Source organism: Coloeus monedula (genome assembly GCF_965178545.1).
Source record: "Coloeus monedula genome assembly, chromosome: 7".
Classification (NCBI taxonomy): domain Eukaryota; kingdom Metazoa; phylum Chordata; class Aves; order Passeriformes; family Corvidae; genus Coloeus; species Coloeus monedula.
Window position 1 is genome coordinate 28,209,404 of NC_138787.1, and position 22,310 is coordinate 28,231,713.

At 35.8% G+C, this 22,310-nt stretch overlaps 1 protein-coding gene across 6 annotated transcripts in view; it reads left to right on the top strand.

Moving 5' to 3' along the window:
• The window catches only part of PTPN4 (protein tyrosine phosphatase non-receptor type 4), a 114,692-nt gene that overhangs the window by 84,111 nt on the left and 8,271 nt on the right, over nt 1-22,310 (top strand). For all 6 annotated transcript variants that reach the window (XR_014226590.1, XM_082285431.1, XM_082285428.1 and 3 more), the window contains exons 15-26: nt 650-808; nt 5,279-5,438; nt 8,323-8,406; nt 8,492-8,548; nt 9,919-10,075; nt 11,514-11,680; nt 13,124-13,214; nt 13,304-13,365; nt 14,146-14,292; nt 16,607-16,735; nt 18,171-18,319; nt 21,379-21,514. Coding sequence is in view for 5 of the 6 variants with exons in the window: in XM_082285431.1 (XP_082141557.1) it covers nt 650-808; nt 5,279-5,438; nt 8,323-8,406; nt 8,492-8,548; nt 9,919-10,075; nt 11,514-11,680; nt 13,124-13,214; nt 13,304-13,365; nt 14,146-14,292; nt 16,607-16,735; nt 18,171-18,319; nt 21,379-21,514 (1,498 nt within the window). In the remaining variant the exon portion in view is untranslated. The remainder of the gene's footprint in view (nt 1-649; nt 809-5,278; nt 5,439-8,322; nt 8,407-8,491; nt 8,549-9,918; nt 10,076-11,513; nt 11,681-13,123; nt 13,215-13,303; nt 13,366-14,145; nt 14,293-16,606; nt 16,736-18,170; nt 18,320-21,378; nt 21,515-22,310) is intronic.

A 22,310-nucleotide genomic window follows, 5' to 3' on the forward strand; every position in this document is an offset into this window, starting at 1 on the left:
AGATTCTGCAGCATAATATTCACAAGATTAATGTTGTAAATATATGTGGCATTTAAAAATTACTGAAAAATTGTGCAATAATGATGCTTAAAGCATAACAAACTTAATCATGCATGTTTAAAAGAATTTTAATATTGTCATGCTAGTTTTCAAATGGGAAAATACTGGATTCCAGAAATGATAAGACTCTCAGTGCAAAGCTTATGATTCATTATGGGGAAGATGCAGGGAATAAATTGTTCATCTAAATGTTACTTAACTTAAGGTTAAGTTCTGCCATGAACAGAGCCAGGATTTGTCTTCTTGGGAATCCATGTTTCTTCTTGTTGACTGGGCTTGTCAGCTTGTTCATTGGACCATAATGATTTCAGACTTCTTTAATTAAAAGTAAATAAATTTTTAAATAGCCCTTAGTGTTCATTAAAATAATTTTTGAACACTTAAAAAAATAAAATAATGAAATATATCTTGATCAGACAACATAATTGTTTCAGTGATTTTTGAAATTTTAATAAAAATATATGTATAAACATGTGCTTGCACTGAGACAAAATCATATTTTTAGCATCCCATTTTAGTGGGTGGTATCAGAAATGTAGAATAACAAGAATATTCATGTCACACTGCACTGCTCTGTTTTCCCTCTTAGTCGCAACTCTGCCTTCACTCAAGAAGGAGCCCGGTTACGACCCTCATCAGTTGGACATTTAGTGGATCACATGGTTCACACCTCCCCGAGTGAAGTATTTGTAAATCACAGATCTCCATCTTCCACCCAGGCCAACAGCATCATACTGGAATCATCCCCGTAAGTTCTGCTCTTACCACACCACTGTGGCATGCAGGGCTTCTGAAGAGAAGTCAGAAATCTTGGCCTTGAAGAATTTATTGTTAAACGTGGAGTCAGGGAGAGCCGGGCAATTTAATAAAAGGTGGCTGTTACTTAGGGAGTATTAGTATAGGTCTTATTGTGAGAAGGAGCTAGATGATCCAGAGCTGAAGACCTGTACCTGGCATATTCCAGGTTCAGGATTACAATACCATCCCCACCAACCCGAGGTGTGGGTTTGCTGTAATGTGACCATCAGTGTCTGGATGTGGAAGCAAAAGTTGGGGTTTTGATAGAATCGAAGTAAAGTTTTAATTCCCACGAGTTTGGAAATGTTGCTTTTGTCAAGGCACAGAAGTATGAGTGAGAATATGAGCTCTACAAACTATGTAGCCAAAATACCTTTTTGGCACAACAACATTTGGACATTGCTAGTGTATTTTGTATATTGTTACAGAGCTTATTTTTTTAATATGACACTGTCGGGCTGCTTTTTTTTTTTTTTTTTTTTCTTTCTATTATGCTGAAAATACTTTATACTTTAAGCTTACTTACTTTAAGATATGGTGGACAAAATAAAAACTGTTATTGTGTATTAGGTCCAGAAGGAAGACAAACAAAAAAACACATTGAGTTATTCAAAGATACTGAAATAATTTTGCTCAGAGTACAGGTTAATTGGGAAAAAAGGTGCAATATATACCATTTTATCACTGCCACTGGACCCTCTGAGTATAGCTATACATTTAATGCCAGACATGCCCTCATAATTCTGTATAATCTCTGTTAGCAGGGAAATTGTGCAGCTGGTTTCAAAACCATTAGAGCACAGCAAATACCTAATTACATGTTTATAAACAAATGGTATGTTTCAGGAAAGATGACTCTGAGAAGCTATTTAAACACAGTTTTAAAACCTTGCTTACACTGTACTTCCAGTTTTAACAACTATGTGTAAGGAGGGAAATAGAATACAAAATTTTTAAAGTTTTATAAAATATTGCATGACACATTTTACAATAGGCTACGATAGTTACAACTTGACCCTCAGCTAGTTATTTAACTTGCAGGGTTATGTGATAGTAATTTGACCTAACCATGTAAGTTCTCCTTTTTTGGTGGACTTTTTAACCTATTCACATGTCAAGGGACTCTCAGAACTGGGCCACTTCTGAATCTTTTCTCATATTAGAGTTTTGTTGTCCAAAGGCCACACAGGGTCAGGTTCCTTCTGTTCCAAGACTTCCAGCTGAAGTCAGTTATGAGAAACCCTTACTGAATGGGAGAGTGATACAGTGAAGTAAGCACCATTCTTAAATACTCTCTTTTATTCATATGCCTTTACTCTAAGTTGTACAAGATCTTCCTGAGTGTTCTTAGGATTTGTTTATTTAGTGTTTGATTTCTTGAGTAAGTCACCATAGAAATAAGTCTTAGAAAGAGAGGAAGTGGTTTTGTACATTACTTGTGCAACTCTGGCTGGTTTTTTTTTTAATGGTTTTGCGCTTTTTATGCCCAAGCAAGAAAAGTATTGCTCTTCCATCACCAAGTGTTATGGGTTCAGTTTTTGGGTTTTTTTCCTCTTGTTGGAAGCTTAAAAGTGAAATTTAATATCCCAGTATAGATCTCTAGTACAAGATATTTTTAAGAATGAGGATGTTGACTGTCAAAAACATATGAATCCCATTAAGGTCTTTTGAAGGTTTAGGTGATGTTATTGATCCGAGATTTGGCATTTGTGAAGGAAAATAGTAAGCATGAAGTTAATATTAGATACATAATTTTAAATTATACTGTTCCACTGTCCAAAAAGCTATGTCTTAACCAATTTGACCCTTCTGGCTTAAAAGATTTGAGTAGTCCATGTGCTAATTTGTCAGAAACTTTAATTTATTGATCAAATTTATATGTGTGAAAAAGAGGGGCTAACCTGACTGGCAGTAGGTTCAGTGATCAGTTTGGAATCAACATAGCAATAGAAATTAACAGTTCCCATGCAGTTCAGAAGGACATTACAGCTTAGCTAATATAACCTTTAACTGCACATCTTTTCTCCATCTGCATGTCCTATTCAAAACTAAATTGAGAGATTTGAGCATGTAGTATCCTGAGGTAATTATAACCTCAAATTCTAAAAGCACGTGATAAGTGTTTAGTTTAATAAATTTATGGGGGTGTTGTATGAAACTTTTGCTAAATATATTAAAAAGATGAGACCGGATATCTGTAACAAAAATACCCAAAACTTGCTAGTGCCAGGGTTTGTGTGTTATTTTATTATTATGTAAATTGCTGAATTCAGTAACAGAGAGCTGCTTTGCCTGCAAAATAGGCTACTTTCACTGCCATTGTCTGATCATTCATAAGGAAATTCAAAGCTGACTGGGCAAATATAAAGCAGTGAAGTTTATGCCCAAGGCTTGATTGTTAGTTCTCACAATTCATTATGCTAATATATGACAGTACTTGCACTGCTGCTTGTAAAGTGCTCATTTAAGTAACTTTTCAAATCTTTTCTGTAAGTTTGTGTGTTCGGTAGGAATTTATTTGTGTTTGTTGACATGTATGTACAGACATCTAGTCAAACATAAGGTCCATCTTCTACTTTTATCAGAATAACTTCTTTTGTGTTTCTATTCGTGTTTTCTGTTCCTTTTTTTCTTTGGTTTAAAACTCTCAGGAGTAATTGCAGGAAAATACATAACTTAAAAGGCTGAGTAATCTGTGCCAGACTTGAATGAATGAATGCATAGGCAGCTAAAAATCTCTGTGTGACCTTTGTAAGTCAATGTCTAAATAGTTTATAGCTGCCTCGCAGATTTGTTTTGCAAATGTTGACAATCATCATATTTTTCTCCCCACAAAAATGAATTTAGAAAAGCTGCTTATCTTGAAAAATGAAATGTGCTTTTTTCTGTTACTTGCATTGAAAAGTGTTAAGAAATACTATTTTTCTTTCCGAGTGTGTTTTGAACATGAGGTCTTCAGACATCAGACTGAATAATTAGTACTTTTTTTTTCTTTTAACACTTCATGAAAAAAATATTTTCTGAAAGTTGAAATTAAGCAGAAAAATAGAGAAAAATATTGTTGGGATCTTTTCAAATGTGCTGTTTTCATAGACTGACAAAAATGTTACCAGTTTTGTTTTCTAAGAATATTGACTAATTTTTTTAAAACTGAAGCAGAAAATGTTTGGCGTTTCAAAGTGTAGTGTTCTATTTCCCAGTTTTCATGTTTTGTGAAAGAGGTTCATCCTTTTTTATAGAAATCACTATACTCAGTTTTGCTCAGAGTTTTTTTATTTTAGAACATGTATCTGGGAGCAGCCTTTCTTGAATTGCACAGAGACAAATTACATGGTATGGAGTTTGATGTGTGCCTTAAGTTTTCTGATTTGCATCAACTTGAACTGTTTTGCAGTCTCATACTGAGAGTCTTGCCCTGCTAACAGTTCACTGAGGCAGGACCACTAAATGCAGCAGAGCTGTTCACGTGGCTACGTGTGCATTTTGGAGGGAGTTATGTGATGAGTTGCCACTACTGCTTTCTGATAACGAAAGGAGCAGTGTCCTGCTTTTGCCTCTGCAAGTGTCCTTCCCTCACTGTGTGGTGGTCACTCCTGAGATAAACCAGAGGACTCAGACTTGTCCAAAAAGTCAGTGTATTTTTAGTTGCTTGGTGTAAGCTGCCTGAGCCAAGGGAGGAGCACCAGTTCTTCAAGGAAGCAGCCAGGGATGTGGGTGAAAGAACAGACACCCCCATTTTTCATGGTAGCATTCTGTTTAGATTTAGCTATAACCTGTAGCTTCATATTTGATGGTTTATGGATCTGGTATCAGTGGGCTGTTGTCTGAAGTTGTTAAATGACATAATAGCACCTTTTAGTGGGGTGCCTGTGGAGAACAACGTATCCTGCTGGTATTTAGAAACTGGCATCAAACCAAGTTAATGGGAACTGTGAGCTCTTTTGAGCCTTTCCAAATGTTGTTCTTAATTCTTAAATATAAATCCATATAATGAAAAATGAATCATACATTTATGTAATACAAATTACACAGTTAAGCTTTTATTCCAAAAGGACTAAGAAAAGTAAATTCTCCATATTATATGAAAACACAGAGAACATTTTCATTAATCTAGAATAGAGTGCTTGCAGATCAGAAGTAGTGGGTTAAGCATGCTAAAACCATTTTTTAAAAAGGTCATAGGTAAAAGATGAACTTGCTGGTTCTGTGTACGGTTGCTTTCAAGAAAAATGCTTCAACAGGTGCAAACATAGACTGCCAGTATATTCTAATGCACTACATTTTTGAGGTTCTAAAAATGCATACATTCATCTCTCAAACTCTTGAGTTTCTTCTAACATTTTCAGTTTATTTGCAACCCTGAAAGAATGTGTCAATATCTCATGATTATTCCACTTCATACTTCTATTTTGGTCTTTAGATCTCAAGAGACTCCTATAGATGGGCAGCCTCCAGCGTTACCACCCAAACAGTTTAAAAAGAACAGTTGGAACCAAATTCATCATTCACACTCACAGCAAGAACTGGATAACCATATTAATGAAACATTTGATGTTCCTGCATCACCTGAAAAATCCACTGTAAGTTTTTTAATCCAGTTGAACCATTCTGCTTTTTATCAGAATGATAGTCCTGTTTTACATCAGCTTGGTTCTGAGGCATTTCAGAGCTGCTGTTTTTGCGCATTACCTTGCAGCATTTCTGTTACCCATACTGTGCCTTCTCTGGGTCCTGCTGGTTTTTCCACCTGCTGGAGTAGTGCTTTGTCAGTTGACAACAAATCACTACGTTGGGATGGTTATGCACACATTTTGATCATTAGCTTTTCAGCACATACAGAAATTTCTACCTAACCTCCTCTTTGAGAAGTCATTTGCCATCGATTTTAAAGAAGACACTGCAGGTGTTTAATCTAGCTTTAGCTAAAAGGCTAAACCTGAAAATGCCTACCAGCTTCTAGAGTGGTTTTATCAGGAGAGGCTTCCTGAGTCTGTGGTTGCATTTCTCACCAGAATTTCCAAGAAAGAGTCTATCAAGAGACCCGTGACAGCAAATATAAAAATATGAGCAAAAAGTTCTTCTTCCACAATCAAGCATGTGTGAGATGAGTAAGGTAGTCAGTTGATTGTCTGACTGAGGTGAGATCTCCCTGACCATTTTTGTGATTTTTGTCCTTCCAGAAGTTTTCCAGGGTTCTTGATTTTATACTGATGTGGGACAAGAAACATGTTGCAGGATGGGAAAACTGTTTAACATCCAGATGTAGCAAATGCCATGTAAACAGTTTTGTCAACCTCCGGCATTCTAAGTTTTGAGTCACCTCCCCAAACTGATATTTAGAAATGCCTTAATTTATTTTATTTGCATTCTGTAAATCTAGGGTGTTCTCTCAGGCCTTATAACAAAGTTAAGATTCCCATAAAACTGCTGTTTAGTTTCATAGCTGGGGTTTTAATAAAAGACTCAAAAGTGAAACTTTTAAATTTTTGAGTGTTTTGGGAATGTTGTAAAAATTTTTAGTTTAATTAGTAATGAAACAGAAATTTGTAACAGCTTTGTCTTCAGCCAGTGCTTACCTGAGTCACATTGAAGTACTGTTCTGTTTTGAAAGATAACACTACTTTAGTCATCAAGTTTTTCTGTCCTGTATTCTGTTATCTTTACCAAATTGACAAAAATAACTTTCAGTTGTTTTTTTAACTCCTTTTAGTTTTGCAAAACCAACACAGCTGCGTGAATGAGATTGGTTTTTTTTCTCTGTGCACTGTCAGTGTGATTGTTTGCTGTGCTCCAGTGGGACCCATTTAAGCAATCTCGCTGAAGGCAGCACACTGTTGTAATTGAACATCTGATTTGGTCTGCTGATGACTTTTTATTTTGGGGACTACAGAAAAAGGAGCATAACATGATTGAAATTTTGGAATGTTGCTTTGTTTCAAAGTTGCTTTTCTGACCAGAATTCAGGTTCCTGCACCACTAAAGTCTGCTGTACCATCTCAAATATTTCAAAGAAAACCCCTCATCATTTTCACTGCATAAAGCTACTGAATTACCTTTGTCTGTTGCATGTATGGAGAGTCTGCGTAGAAAGGTAGTAGGATACATATGGGAAAGGCAACTTTTTTACTCCATCTGCAGTCCCTAAGTATCCAGTCTGTCAGAAGTATTTGAAAACAGGTGTGGCCATAGTCCCTTCAGTCAAACACATTAATGATGGCATACAGTGCTCTCTGCACATTTTTCATTATAAACTTCTGCTCAAAACAGCATCTTAAAGCAGGAAATTACTCCTTTCTCTCTGGGGAATGCAGTGGCACAAAAGCTGCCGAACACTGCAGGTGAGCACTTGGTTGATGTTCATTGTGTCTGATCCCCCATGCCAGTGAGCACAGGCTGAAATGATGGGTATATGATCAGGCTTCCTAAGACCCTACCTTCTCATTAACATTTCTTGAGCCGTTACTTTCCTTTTCCTAATTTTTTACTTTTTCATTTCTGTGAATGCATTTGGCAAACTTTGTTTTGTTTTAACCAAGAACAGAAGACACCTGCAGTTGAGTTAACTTTTAATGAGCCAAGTTGTGCATACTTCTTTAACCTAGTATAACCCCTGGTTCTGAACTTTCTTACATAAAAAATATTTGCTTTTCTAAGTTTATTTTTTATTTTTCTGAGTATGAGTTTTATGCTTTGCTGTAACTGGTAGCATTGAAAACTTCCTTAAAACACATTTCTTTATTACTTTGCATCCTCACTGCAGGAACTATAGAAATACTAGCTAATGTTCAGTCTGTGAAATAAGTAAAGATGGGAACCAAGTAAAAATCACTTTAATGCACTAAGTTGGTATTTTTCAGGTTAAAAAGATATCTAGTATTCCTCAGTTTATTGGTATTTCCTTTAACAGTGTTGTTGTGATCCAAATAAGACCAAGAAGAACACAGCTAAAATTTTCAGAGTTGAATCAGTGCAGAGCATATGTCTCCCCTCATACTCCACTACACTGGAACGAGAGTAAGGGATAGGCTACCAAGATTTCCTTGCCTACTACTGGCATATTGCTGTTAATACAAAAAAAAGGACACCTTCAATTATCTTCCTTTTCATTGTATTACATTCTTATGCCAGCTTTTCACTGTGGTCTTAATTAAAAAGAATTTAAGAAGTTCCCATTTAGTAAGCTGTTTTTCTTAGAATTTTGAAGCCAGGTAGTCTTTTCTAATATTCTTTCTTACTTTGAGCTTGCTTTGACAGAACACACCTTTAACTTAGTTATGTCCAAGACTCTTCAAGGTGTAATTCTTCCCTTTTATGCAAATCCAAGATGTTTGTGTTACTGCTTCATGTTTTCTCAAGTGTCCAGGAGCAACTATTTGACGAGGAAACTGCAGAATTATTAGATACAATATCCTCAAAGCCTGTGATCAAAATACGTCCTAATATAATATCACTTTTGTCTACTAGCCCAATGGTGGTGTCCCCCATGACAATCTTGTTATGATCAGAATGAAACCAGATGAGAATGGAAGGTTTGGCTTCAATGTAAAGGTAACAGTACATCTATTCCTTTCACATTTATTAAGGTTATTTTTTGACATTTGGGACTTATTACTAATTTGATTTGTTTTTAAAGGGTGGATATGATCAGAAGATGCCGGTAATAGTGTCCAGGGTAGCTCCAGGAACACCTGTAAGTCATCAAAAAAGCAAACTTGGTAGCGATATCTGTGTATCTTGAAAGATGTATTGAAAATGATAAATTATTTCATAGCTGCCTATGAAAATCAGTTTTTGCTATAACATTATCAGAACAAAGCAAGTTATGTGCCGTAGGAATTTGATGGGGCTTTATAATGTATTTTTTAAAGTTCTTCAATCCTCAAAAGTATTTTTTTCCTACTGAAACAAAGTTTAATTTCTGAAAATTACAGGGCATTACAGATGCTCAGTATGCACTGGTACTTGAGCTGTGCCATCCTAAAAATACTTCTACTTTATTACTTTTTTTAGATACAGACATTCAGTAATTTCACATAAATTACATATTGAAAAAGTGTTAAAAATAACTAAAATAGCAAATGTCTTACTTTAGTGACAGATGTAGCTGAGTAAAGCCAAGATGTAGATTAAAACCAGACACTATGAATCATTCATCAGGTCTGATTGCATGTTGTTACTGCTGTTTAGTGACTGTAAGAGTGTCTTCTAACTAGGCACAATATTTGTCAATTTATTGCCAGAAATACTGACCTGGTATTCAACTGACTGGAGTCAGCTCTGTCTATACCTTTGAGAGTTAGAGTGGAGTTAACCATTTATTTGCTTATTTAAGAACTTTAAGAAGTTCTTTCTTTTGCAGGCTAGTTTTTTGGGGGTTTGGGGTTTTTTTTTTTACTCTTTGAAACTATTGAAATTTTTGCCAAAATCACCATTCTTGTTAATGATTATCCCTGAGATATTTAATAATGTGAATAATTTTGGCTTGAAACATTCACTCTGTAGGGAGAAGATTGTTGGTGATGGCTTGTGCTCTCTCTCTTCTGCAATGACATTTAGGCTGCAATTATAATAACAATTTTTATTACCCGATTCTTCTCTCTGGGATTACTGGGAGTTGTGCATTGTATTTTGCCATTACCATGTTTAGGTATTTTAGACCTGAAGCATATAAGCCTGTGAAATTGATTTGGACAAGGTTTTGCCATGTTACTCCTATCCCTTCAAAGATAAAAACATCCTGCTTTTTAATTGCCTATACAAAGCGTGATTCAAACAGAGGAGCTTTCTGCATCAGCTGAGGGGTAGGGTAACTGCTGCTGAGAGACATGTTACAGTGCCAGTCACCTCCCAGCTGCAAATGGATTCCTTCATGGGAATGGCACTGCCTGTGTATTGTGTAATGCTTAGATTTATCATTTGAATACAGTACAGCAACCATAGCAACGGGGCTGTTAGGATTCAAGAGCCCAAGTATAGTTACTTTAAATTGTTATTTTAAGGTAAGAAATTGGTAATGGCTTGTGTTACAGATGGTTTTGTGCTTTTCCCCCAACCTTGCAGGCTGATCTCTGTGTCCCTCGTTTGAATGAAGGGGACCAGGTTGTGCTGATTAACGGCAGGGATATAGCAGAGCATACCCATGACCAAGTTGTAATGTTTATTAAAGCTAGCTGTGAGAGACACTCAGGGGAACTTGTGCTCCTAGTTCGACCCAATGGTGAGTGACTTGTATATCATAATTAAAAATAAAAGTCCACACCCTGCTCTTGTTTTCTAACCTCCATTTTGTGTCCTGGGATGGCATGTTTAACCTTCAAGAAAGAACTCCCTTCCCTGAAAAGGAATTGGAACAACACAGTGTATAGATCCCATACCTAAGGAGCTGTGTATAACTAGGTGTTGAAAACTAATAAAAAAGTCAGAGATCAAATATTTCTAACAGAGAGCTAATTTAAACTCATTGATAAAAGTGTCCAGAAAGCTATATGGATATTGAATGTATTTCATGAGGTTACTGTTATTCCCTTAAGGAAAATTTAAACCAAACACAAACAAAACCCCCTCACCAAATAATCCAGTGTTTGGATGACTTTGGAGGTCAGTATATACAAAATACTTCCATACATTTTTAAAACAATTCAAAACCACTGGTAATGTTTCTACTTGAGGAGGCTTAGTAGAAGTGCTAAAATGCAGTCTAAATAAAAGCTTATGCAATGTATTCGCAAAATACACTGTTGGATTGTAGCCAGCAGATGGGCACTGGGTTTAATTCTGCTGCATCTCCTAACTATAACAGAGTTGGAGAGGAAAAAGCAAAATGAAAAATACTGATGTTTAATTGGAATAATTGAAATTACTTTTGCAGAGTACCTCACCCACCTTATAAAACTTTTTCCCTTGCTTGCTAATTTGCACTCCACGTTTACATGTCCTGTCATTCTGTGTGTAAGTTCTCTTGCAGTTTTTGTGGTCTTACTTTCTTTTTCAGACAAAATTGTGAGCTTTGTTTGCAAATTTGCTAAAACAAACTGTCTTTCCCTTTGTGTGTTGATTATCTTTGTATTCTGGAGAAAAACATGTGAGTTGTAGAAGTGAGGAGTTGCCAGTTTCCTCCTTTGTAGTGATGTGATATAATTTAAAAAGAGGCTTTTGAACACCACATGTCTCTGTTACGTGTAGCAGAAGATTTCCGAGTTTACAGGCAAGGCTTTATAATGCCACATATTAATGCAATTTTCTCAGGTGGTCTGCACATCGTGCCCTAATTACTGAAGCCTAAAATGAGTTCTAAGTGAATTGTAAGTAAAATGTAAGTGCAGCTGTGATGACATCAGAGGTATGATGTGAGATTCTGAGATTAGGGAGTTACGAGGCAGGGTATAACGTGAGTTTTGATAAAAATTTTAATGGTCAGTGATGGTGCTTTGACATAAAGTTACTTTTACACCAAAACCAAAAGTTTTATTGTTGATTATAATGATCAGTAAAGGCTATCTGTCCTTGCTGATGGGGACTAAAATCAATGTGCTAATAAATGTGTGTTTTTCTACAGGAGGAATGTGGTGTTTTTGCTGTTTTAAATAAATGATCTAGAGCTAACTTTAGTCAAACAGCATCTTCAGTCAGAGCATTCATACCTTTGCTTGTTCTAGCTGTCTATGATGTTGTGGAGGAGAAGCTGGAGAGCGAGCCTGATTTTCAGTACATCCCTGAGAAATCTCCACTTGATGGTGTCCATCAAGATGATAATGCTCTGAGGGAATCCATGATTCAGTTAGCAGAGGGGCTTATCACTGGAACTGTCTTGGCTCAGTTTGATGTAAGTACTGTATCGCCTGGAGCTGGATGCAAGTTCCAAGTCTTTTGGGATAGCAGTTATTTTAACAGAGCAGTTTTCAATTAAATCTCCGTACAGTCAGCATCTTTTAGCAAAACAATTGTCTTACACTCTCAAAAGAAAAATAACCAAAGGAAAAAATCAAACCTGTATTGTATGTGCAAACTTAAGAATGCCTAATCCTAGGTTTTCATTTCATAAATAGCTTTATTTATTACTTACACTTTTTGAGGTTATCAGGGACATGCTAATAAAATATTTTAATAAAGATGAAGGCTGCAGAATGTCTACCAAAATACGTGTTCTGTACTCAGGCCTTCCACTCCATACCTAAGTTGCTGTAGAAACTGAATGACACCGAGCTGTTGACATTTTGTGGGCATTCTCAAAGAGGGAAGGTAAAATAACCAATGAAACTACTGCCCTAATGTTAAAGGTTAATGTAACTGTGTATTTTATAAATAGTTGATTTTTATTGACATATTTCAGAATAGTAGTGCACTTCCTGTGGGGCCCTAAGCTGCTGATAGCCATGGTCTTTCTTCAGCACAGACTTGTGCCTTGGTGATATCCATCTTAAATGCATGAGAATAAGTGGCTTAAAGCGGGAAGCAGTAGCTTTGTAAAACACAGCAGTACGAATTCTGTGAATTCCTCACCAAATGGACACCTAGCATTATATTTTGCAATATAAGTTTATAAAATGTATTTTACATACCATTCTTTAAGAACTTCGGTAAAATTTCCTTTTATGTTTAGAAAGAGCAGATTTTTTCTAAGTTATTTAAAATTCTCCTTTAATATAAGTTTTTGTTCTCTCTAGCAAGTTCAGTGTACGAAAGTTTTTTAAAGTGCTTTTTTTTGAACCTGGATCATTTCACTGATATTTTTTGTAGCACAAGGGTTGTGGCAATGCATGACTAAGGCATGAAAGGGCAGAAACCTCTCCAAGGCAATTCCTGTGCAGGAAAAGTGCGAGGTATCCAGGATTTGCTCTACAGTTGCTGGAATACAGAAGGAAAAAAACCCAAAAAATCTACCTGCAACGTAGGTAGATGCCTATACATGACACAATCTGCTTGCCCCAGATGACCAAGTGGGATGTCAGTATCAGTGAGTTCACATATCAGTGTATAATATTACTTTTTCTCGGGATCAATGTTCTAATGGAAGCTTGAAATTTAACATTCACTTTGTCTTAAAACAAATCTTGGTTACATCTTGGTCATTTTCAGTGATCCCAGAGCATAACTAAATTTATAGTGCTTTATTTTTAAAAGTATTTTCATGTCTGTTGAAGCTACTGTTGCTCAGTAGTTTTTGTTCTGAAAAGCACCTCTTTTTAGAAAAATTCTATTTAGGCAAAGAATATAATAATGAGTCTGTTGCATCTATTATGTTCTGACCATCAGCTTTGTCTTTTAGCAATTGTATAGGAAAAAGCCTGGAATGACAATGTCTTGTGCCAGATTACCTCAAAACATTTCCAAAAATAGATACAGAGACATTTCGCCTTGTAAGTACTTCTATTTGTATATGTGCTCTAAAAGTATTTCACTGTGGTTAGTAAATAATACTGTAACATCTTTCTAAATTTTTTTTCAGATGATGCTACACGGGTTATTTTAAAAAGTAATGAAGATTACATCAATGCAAATTATATAAATGTGAGTTGTATTTTTCAGAAGTGCTTCTGACATTAAGTAATTTTACAGTTTTTCAATGAAAAAATTAATTTAAAAAATCTATTTTTTATAAATTTAGTTCAGGCTAGAATGGCTACTAAACCTCTAGTCAGGTGGTTTGAAATTCCCTGTAGATAAACTTACTTTCTAATGTTTTGTGGCACGTCTTTTCATAAATATTAAAGTCTAGCCCCACATTTAATGAAGAATGGTGACTGAAAGTAAAGAAATGATAACTGAAGCCAGCCCTCTCCAGAGCAATTAATTCTTTTCTGATTACTTTTCTAACAGTTGTGTTCAACAACAGTAAAGTTTAATTTGGCATCACTTTCTTTTGCATCTTGTTTTTTTCATTGTTAGTAACAGCAAAATTACAGCTACTTACTTTAATGAAAAAAAGCAGATACTAAATTCTGAGATCAGTGTTAACACCCTAGTGTCAAAAACCCACAGAGCAAGAAGTATTTGCACCTGAATTATTTGCCAACTGCTCTGTTACTTCTTTTTTCAACCATTAATCTTCATTATGGCAATTACCTGACTGTCAGTTCGTATGAAAAGTGTATTTGAATTTTTGTAGTAATTTTGCATGTGAAACACTTAAAGAATCTTTATCTGTGCCAATTTGTGCTTGCTAGCCTTTAAGAAATAGAATTAATGTCATGGATGTTTTTTTAATCTATTAGTTACTAAACTGTAAATGTCTGATGCCTGCCTTCCATTTGCTGTAGGAATTGAAATAATTACTTTGTCTTCTCTTAGATGGAAATCCCTTCTTCCACAATAATAAACCAGTACATTGCTTGTCAAGGTCCATTACCGAACACATGTCCTGATTTTTGGCAGATGACTTGGGAGCAAGGCTCTTCTATGGTTGTAATGTTAACAACTCAAGTTGAACGGGGCAGAGTAAGTAGAACATTTCCTTAAATATCACTTCCATAATCTTCTAAAAAACTGTTGGTGATTAGCCTTTAAAAGATTAGAGGAATATACCATTGTGGCATAAAATATGACAAGGGGATAAGAGGAAATTGCTTTTAACTAGATGAGTGTAGGTTGAGGAGATAGAAGGAAGAAATTTTTTACAATGTGGGTGGTGAAATACACAAGTTGGACAAGGTGCCCAGAGAGGTGGTGAATGTCCATCTCTGGAAACATTCAAGGTCAGGTTGGATGGGGCTCAGAGCAACTCAAATCTAGTTGGAGACGTTCCTGCTCATTGCAGGGGATTGGACTGGATGGCCTTCAAAGGTCCCTTCCAACCCAAACTGTTCTATCATTCTGTAACTGTTTTTCATAAAAGCAGTGCATTCCTAATACGTCTGCAATGATGAGTCCTAGATTTTAAATCTTCTGGTGTTGTTAATGCAGCTGTTATTTAAACTTTGTTCAGTCCTGAAATGCACTTAAGTCTTCATGTATTTCTTAAAATATTTTTAGTCTGCTTTGTTTGGTTCTTTTTTTGTGAAGTAAAAGGCATCTAGAATTTACCTTCATAGGATTTTTTTCTCTAAACTTCAAATGAGGGAACTCCAAGAAGTTGAATCAGTTTTTGTTGAGTACTTCTTTGATATGTATGTAGTGAGATTAATTTTTAAGGCAGCCTAACACAGCTTTGTAGTGTTAATATCCCATGCCTGGATGGCTGTCTTATCAAGGATTTTCTTAAAACTTGAAATCTAAAATTTTCCATAAAATGTTATTCTGTGTCTATAAAGATTTGTTTAATCATATGAAATAATCATTGTCCTTTAATTTGTATTTAAAATGTGTAAAAATAGAATACTAACAAAAAAGTAATTAGAGTCAAAATTAGTCACTGTGTATGGTGCTGTAAAAGGCCTCAGGTGTATTTTGTGGCTTGTTTGGTTGTGGTTTAAGCTGTAGTTTTTCCTTGACAGCTTTGGGTTTTATGCAGTTTTATCCTTTGGAGATAGGCAAAACAATCAAGTCTGGTCATACACACAGTGTACTTCCAGAGTTACTTGGTTTAGTCTGGAGCATTCCCACTAGCACTGGCTGGTTAAGTGTGTGGACAGAAATGACAGTCTGGAATAATAGTGTAGTGGAATTCCTCCATATCAGGATTTCTTTTGAAGATGGATTTATAGTGGGTTGTGGCTGTTCTGATCAACTTGAACTGCAGTTCAGCTGTCTGTATATATTCTGACTTTTTAATAACCATATATTTGCTGTGAGGTCAGGACTCTAAATAGAATTAAAATAATTGAAGGGGAGTTGCAGTGTTTTTAAACCATTTTTCAGTGACTCAATGTTTGCATGATGCTGCCTGCTCCCAAATAAACATGATTAGAGGAAATTTCAGTACAAGTGCCCTTTTACTCTGAGTTTTCTTTGCAGATCTGCTAAGAACAGACTTGCAATAGCAGTTCTCTGAGGTTCCCCCACCCCTTCAATAATGGTATTTGTGGAGTTCTTTGGAGAACTGCTTAATAATGAAATAAAAAGACTTACCTGTCTTATACCCATAGGCAGACTCCCTGCTCTAAAGCTGATCATGAGGCTTCTGACATCACTATCCCACTGCATGCCGGGATGTCTCAGTGGAGCAGGAAGTCTGCATATCTGGCTGCTCTTAAAGAATGCCAGGTGGGTTGGAAATGCAAAAGTACACTTGAGCTGAAATGACCTCTGTAATTAGGCATTTAAGCCATACATCAGAAGTCATAGTGTTTGAAGTTTTCATTCACGTTTGAGGACTTGATTGGGAGTCTTTGAAGTCCACCATCTTCATCCCCCTATTTTCTGCATTAGCATAGCAACTTTTTTTGTTGCTTATCTCCTTTTTTTTTTTTCATTTGTTCTTTTCCCATATAAATGTACTTTGAGAAGGTCACATTAGGATCTTGGAGGTCAGAAATGTTTATAAAGCAGCATCTTTGTCACTCAAGTGTTAAGATGGAATATTTGTAGATAAGCTCTTAAAAAAATTGTAATGGAAGTTAAAGGCATCCATCTTCAGTTAAACTAACTGCAAGAGCTGGTGCATGTGTCCTCTTGAAAAGAGAAACAGGAAATCTCTGTGATACCTTATTTTATAAACAGTAATTAGGTAACAAAGTCTACTTGGTAAGTAAATTAATAGTGATTACAAAATGATCAAAATAATCTGTAACAAACAAAGGTTTAAAGACTAGAGAAAATGAAAATAATACTCTGAATTTAAACACAGGCATCTTTAAAAATGTGTTGGCCTTAGGTTAAATGCCATCAGTACTGGCCAGAGCCGTCAGGAAGCTCATCCTATGGGAATTTCCAGATTACCTGCCATTCAGAAGAAGGAAATCCTGCTTATGTCTTTCGAGAAATGACATTGACTAATCTGGAGGTAAAATCATAATATGTTTTCACGTATTAACCTGCAGAATCCTTGGATACTACCTAAAACGTACTTAGACTTTCTTTTCAACTTGGTGGCATAGCCATATAAATGGAACTATTTATTTCTAGAACCCTCTAGAAAACTACTCATATTGTCATGTACTTACCTAGGAGAGATTTTGTCCATAGAATGATAACAAATCTTTCATAAGCAAAAATATCACAGAGATTTAATTTTCATAATCCTATTAATTGGATCACATGAAAGATACATTATTTATCCTAAAAGTTTTTACTGGTGTCTTTCATAACCTGGCCAAAGAAAAAAGTAATAAAAGAAGTTGAGAAACTTGTTATTCCCTTGATGTTTTCAGAACATGAGGTGTTAGAGGTGTTTCATCATCACAACTGAAAGTATTGTAGAGGCAAACAGTTCTTAATAATTCCATCTTGAACAATATGTGCAAGAAGACAGAACATAAATCCTGCTGAGAGAAGGATGAATCTGGAGTGGTGACTACATGCAAGCAAGGACCTTTTTTAACATGCATTGCATGATTTTCAGGGCATGGGTAGTTTTCAGAGCCTCCCCAACCAGCATTTCAATCTCGGAAATGTTTGGAAATGAGTACCTGGAATTTAGTTCACATATTTATTTCTCATTGCTTGGGTAACCAGATGAAAAGCCAGTTTTATAGAGCTGCCTTTTAGTCAATGTGTAGTTAAAATTCCTACCCTGTGTCCTGTTGAGACAATTGCTCATCTGCTATCAGCCGTGGAATCTCTGTAAACGATTCAATGCCTAAAGGCTATTTAAAGTGCAGTAGCTCCTTTTCTTTTGAAATGTGACTCTGGTTGCCCGGGCTGTCCCCTGCCCTAAGCAGAGGCCAATTGATTATATTTGTGATATCAGAGCAAGGGCCAGGAGGGAGTGGGAAACAAAGTCATTGTGCATTGTAGGTGTAGGAAGTGGAGATGAAGGCAAAACAATGCTGCTGTTCACACAGGGTCTGAAGGAAAGCTTTTATGTCTGATCTCCCCTCCCTACCCTAGTTCTGGTATTTGATCTTGTAAGATACTATCTCATTCTGTTAAATTTGGTTTGCTAAGAATATGGCCACCTTCTTGTACATCTAGTGTTCAGTTAGATTGTTGGTATCCTTGAACTATCCTTTGCTATTATGGGCTGTGTAATTTTTTTAACCTGTTGAAGATGTAGGCATTTGTGGATTTCCTTTTTCCTTTTAAGCAAAAAAACCCAAAAGTAATTATAAAATCCAGGATGACCAATGGTTAACACTAATAAAGCACTGCTAGTTGCCTGAAGCCACTTTGATTATGGGTACAAGTTGCTATAAATGTACTATCGATTTTTTTAATTACTATTTTTGGGGGGTTTTTTAATGGGACCTGAATTACCCTTGATTAATGTTTCTGATTAGAAAGAGGAAAGCCGCCAGCTGACACAAATCCAGTACATAGCATGGCCTGATCATGGGGTTCCTGATGATTCCAGCGATTTCCTAGATTTTGTGTGTCTTGTGCGAAAGAAGAGGGCTGGCAGAGAAGAACCTGTTGTTGTTCACTGCAGGTATCAATTTTTTTTCCAACTTTAGTAAATCATTAAAGTGAACTTTTTATCATCAAATAGCTGTTCTGTGCTTTGTTCTTGAAATAAATATTTAATTGTATCTGCTTAGGGGATGACAGGAAAACTCAACATTGAAATAAAACAAATATTTAACATGGTAATCACATTTCAGTAAGCAAAATTTTGGATAGCAACATGTGTTGATCTGTGCAGGGATTTTGCTGGAGTGTTTTGTTTACAGTTTAAATGCTTAACAATATACATAATAATTCAGGGAAATGGCAAAAGATACTTGGTAACCATGAGGAGCAGGTTCCTATTCTACCAAGCTCTAGAATAGCTGTATAAATGATCCATAGTGGAGAATGTGGGTGGTTTATGGAAAGATTGATTAAAAGACATTTTTTCTCAAATCTGCAGTCTTACAGTACATGATATTATGATACATACATTAAGGTAAGACAGTTTTCTCAACAATTTACCTTCGTCATGAATTAAAATAACTGTTGTTTAGATCTTTATGTACACGTGAAACGTGGTTTTTTTCTTGTGCAGTACTTTTTTAATAGCATTCTACATTCCTGTAGTGAATTTCAAAATCTTAATCATTTTAGAATAACTAATTAGCAAACTAGAATAATGTCAGTTGTTTTCAAAGGAACATGTGCTATCACAAGTCTTGGAGAACAGTTCTGTGAATAATATTTTACCTCTCAGTTCCTGAATACTCCCCAGACAGTTACTGTTCCTGAGTCAGGCATGTATTGTTCCTTTCAGAAAGAAGCTGGGAAGTGTAAGGGATAAAATAAAGACTACAGGTAAACTAGACATTTATTGAAGGAGATGAAAGAAAAAGAAAAACCCACCTTGTGTATCAGAAATTGTATTTTGTTAGTTCTGCTCTCAAGTTCTGTTTTATGCAGGTCAGGGTGAATCTTAGTGACTAGTGAAACTAGTACCAGAATGTCAGTGTCTTAATTGATACTGTTTTTCAGCTCCCATTATTGATGTACTTCTGGTTAATATCATTGTGAAAAAATGGTGAAAATGGCAGCCATATACAATCTCTATGATATAAAGCATGCAAGTCTACAGAAACATTGCAACAACGTTGGAGAGTAGGAACAGTTTCATTTATCTCAAGGAGGCATCAATTCAGCTCCAAACTGATAATTTCCATGTGTAATTGAAACTTGTATGAAAAATTTAGGTTTCACAGAAGAAAAGAGATGGGATATCACAGTTGAACATAATTTACTTCATTGGCCCAACTTGGTGGCTGTTGGGAAGTATGACCAAATTCCATCAGGGTGTCAAGCAGAAGGAGCCCAGGTGTTCCTCCATATGGTGCATGCACTCTATTTTTAACATCTCTTCAGTATAATAGGGCAGGGCATCAGTGTAACAAAATTTGTTTTCAGGACTAAGCTACCAGCTTTAGTGCGAGGACTCCAAGTAGCTAGTAGAAAATTATTGTATTTTGTACAATAATAATTTAAAAACAAAATGGTCCAAACCCACAGAGATTATAAGGCAACAAAGACCTTAAAGAATTGGAAAGGTTTTTGTTATATTGAGCTTCACAAGCCACTCGTTTCTGATATTGTGTCTTGTGGTTATTTTTATCTTTATAAGGTCTTACTGGTTTTGTTGAACAGTTTCTAATTCTGTAAATTCACCATGACATGATGAACCACCCATCCTGTCCGTGCCCTTCATGATTTTCATGCCCTCATGTTTCAGTGCTCTGCTCCATCAGTCAGTGATTTCTTTTTCCAAGCTGAAGAGTCGTATCCTACCTTATGTTTATCATAGGGAAATTATCACATTTTCCATCGTTCTTGTCCTTCTCCGAATCTTTTGAAGTTGTGAAATGAGTCATTAGGTTCTTTGACAGTTACTGTTTGTTCCTGCTTGGTAAAGCATTCTGCATTTAAATTCTATATGTATAAATTATAGAAATATGAAATACTACTGAATCATTTTATATAACCAGCACATTTACATCTTGTCCTAAAATTCTTATGACATCACTGAAACATAGAGTAGCTTTAATGCCACCTCCTGGACAAAGATTTAAATAGTTGTTTAGCCAGACTTAATTTGAAGTTACTCTTTAAAATCAGAACAAGTAACTTTCAGAGTTTGAAATGTTTATATTAATCACTTTAGCTACAAATATTTTGATTTATTGTATGAGTTGGGATAATGCTGGCATTTCAAAATATGTATTTGGCCCTATATTCCAATATGGGGAAACATTTGTTTTCTATTTCAAAAGTGCAGCATTAATTGAAAAATTTGAAACTGATCATCAAATTCATGGTTAAATATTCAATCCTTAAGGCTTGCTACTTCTGGAAAAGCATATGTGTATATAAAACAAAGTAGATAAATCTTCAGATTTGTTTTATTTTTAAGGGAAAAAAATGTTTGTCTGTAAGCTCTCTTGATAATCTTGCATTCGGAGATGTGTATGTTATGGTACTTCGTTGTCTTCAAAGGGATTGCTATTATATATTCCTTTTCAATCTATGCAATCTAGATCTAGATTGTACTTTTTAATAACAAGAAAACAATCCTTATTGTCATCTTACAGAGGCTTCTAGTAATTGTTCTTTTCCTTATTTGGATATAAGAAGGTATGGATCACATGAAGGACATGATTATTATTTTATTGGCCCAACATTGCAGAAAACATCATTTCAGTAATGCTCAAACTGGCGCAACGTGCCCAGCATATGCTCATGTTTTGTTATCCTCTAGATGTTAGTGTGGTTTATAAGGTGATCTTAATAAACATCTCTCTAAGTTCTGCTCAGGGGAATGGCTAGGTGAGGCAGTTCCTCTTCCAAGGAATGGCAGTTCTGTACTGCCCTGTTCAGGCAGGACAGAGGCTGCTTCCAGACGCAGACACAACCAGTCTAACCCCTGCCCCAGCAGTATGGGAGTCATGATCAGCCCTGAGAATCCATGAGAAGGAAGGTCTTTAAGAATGAACTGTACTCCAGACACTTGATTTCATTTTCCACTTTTTTTTTTTTTTTTTGCTGTTTCAGTGCTGGGATTGGACGGACAGGGGTTCTGATCACGATGGAGACAGCGATGTGTCTCATTGAGTGCAATCAGCCTGTTTATCCACTAGATATTGTAAGAACTATGAGAGATCAAAGAGCCATGATGATCCAAACACCTGTGAGTATCATCCCTGCTGTTCTGTGTTGCAGAACAGTAATTTTGTATGATCTAGTCACATTGGATGCATTTTTAATATACTTGTTGATCATATTGCAGAGATCACCTTTACCCAGTGTAGCTGTAGCCTTGGCTCCAGGCAAGAATAAATTCCTAAGGCTGTTGGAAAGAGCAATTCTTTAAATTTCTACAGAGAAAACTTGAAAAAAAAGCAGCAGCTGTTTGAAGGATACTTGGCAAATAATGACAAAAAGGGTCAATTTTCAGCAATGTAAAAATCACTCAGAGGAGAAAGCAGAAGCCTGATTCCAGGTGTTAGGAATGGGAGTAGTATAAAACATAAAGACAGAAAGAATCAAGACATGCAAGAAAAAACTTCAGTGATGAAATTCAGTGATTTTATGTTGCCTTAGTTGTAATGGAAGCAAGCCTTTACTATGCCCTGTAGTGACTTAAAGGGAAATTACAGAAAAATAATAGTTTTAAAAATCAGTGTTATTAAATCTGATGCAAAATGCATCAAAGCAATCATAAGTACATTTAGTCTAAGAAGGTAACTCAGTACAAGGATTCTTTTGGGGCTTTCATGACATCTGATGTACCTTAAGATACCAGAACTTTTCATGCACCTGTAATGTTTGAGTTTTGTGAGATAATTCATGTGTATTTCAGACTTGTAAGTGTTTCAGAACAGATTTAGAAACTTGTTATTATATCAGTCAGGTATTGCTTATCTGTAAGAGCAGTTTGGGTTTACGTTTTTAGAAAGTACCTGTAAAGGGTGAAAAGGTTGAGT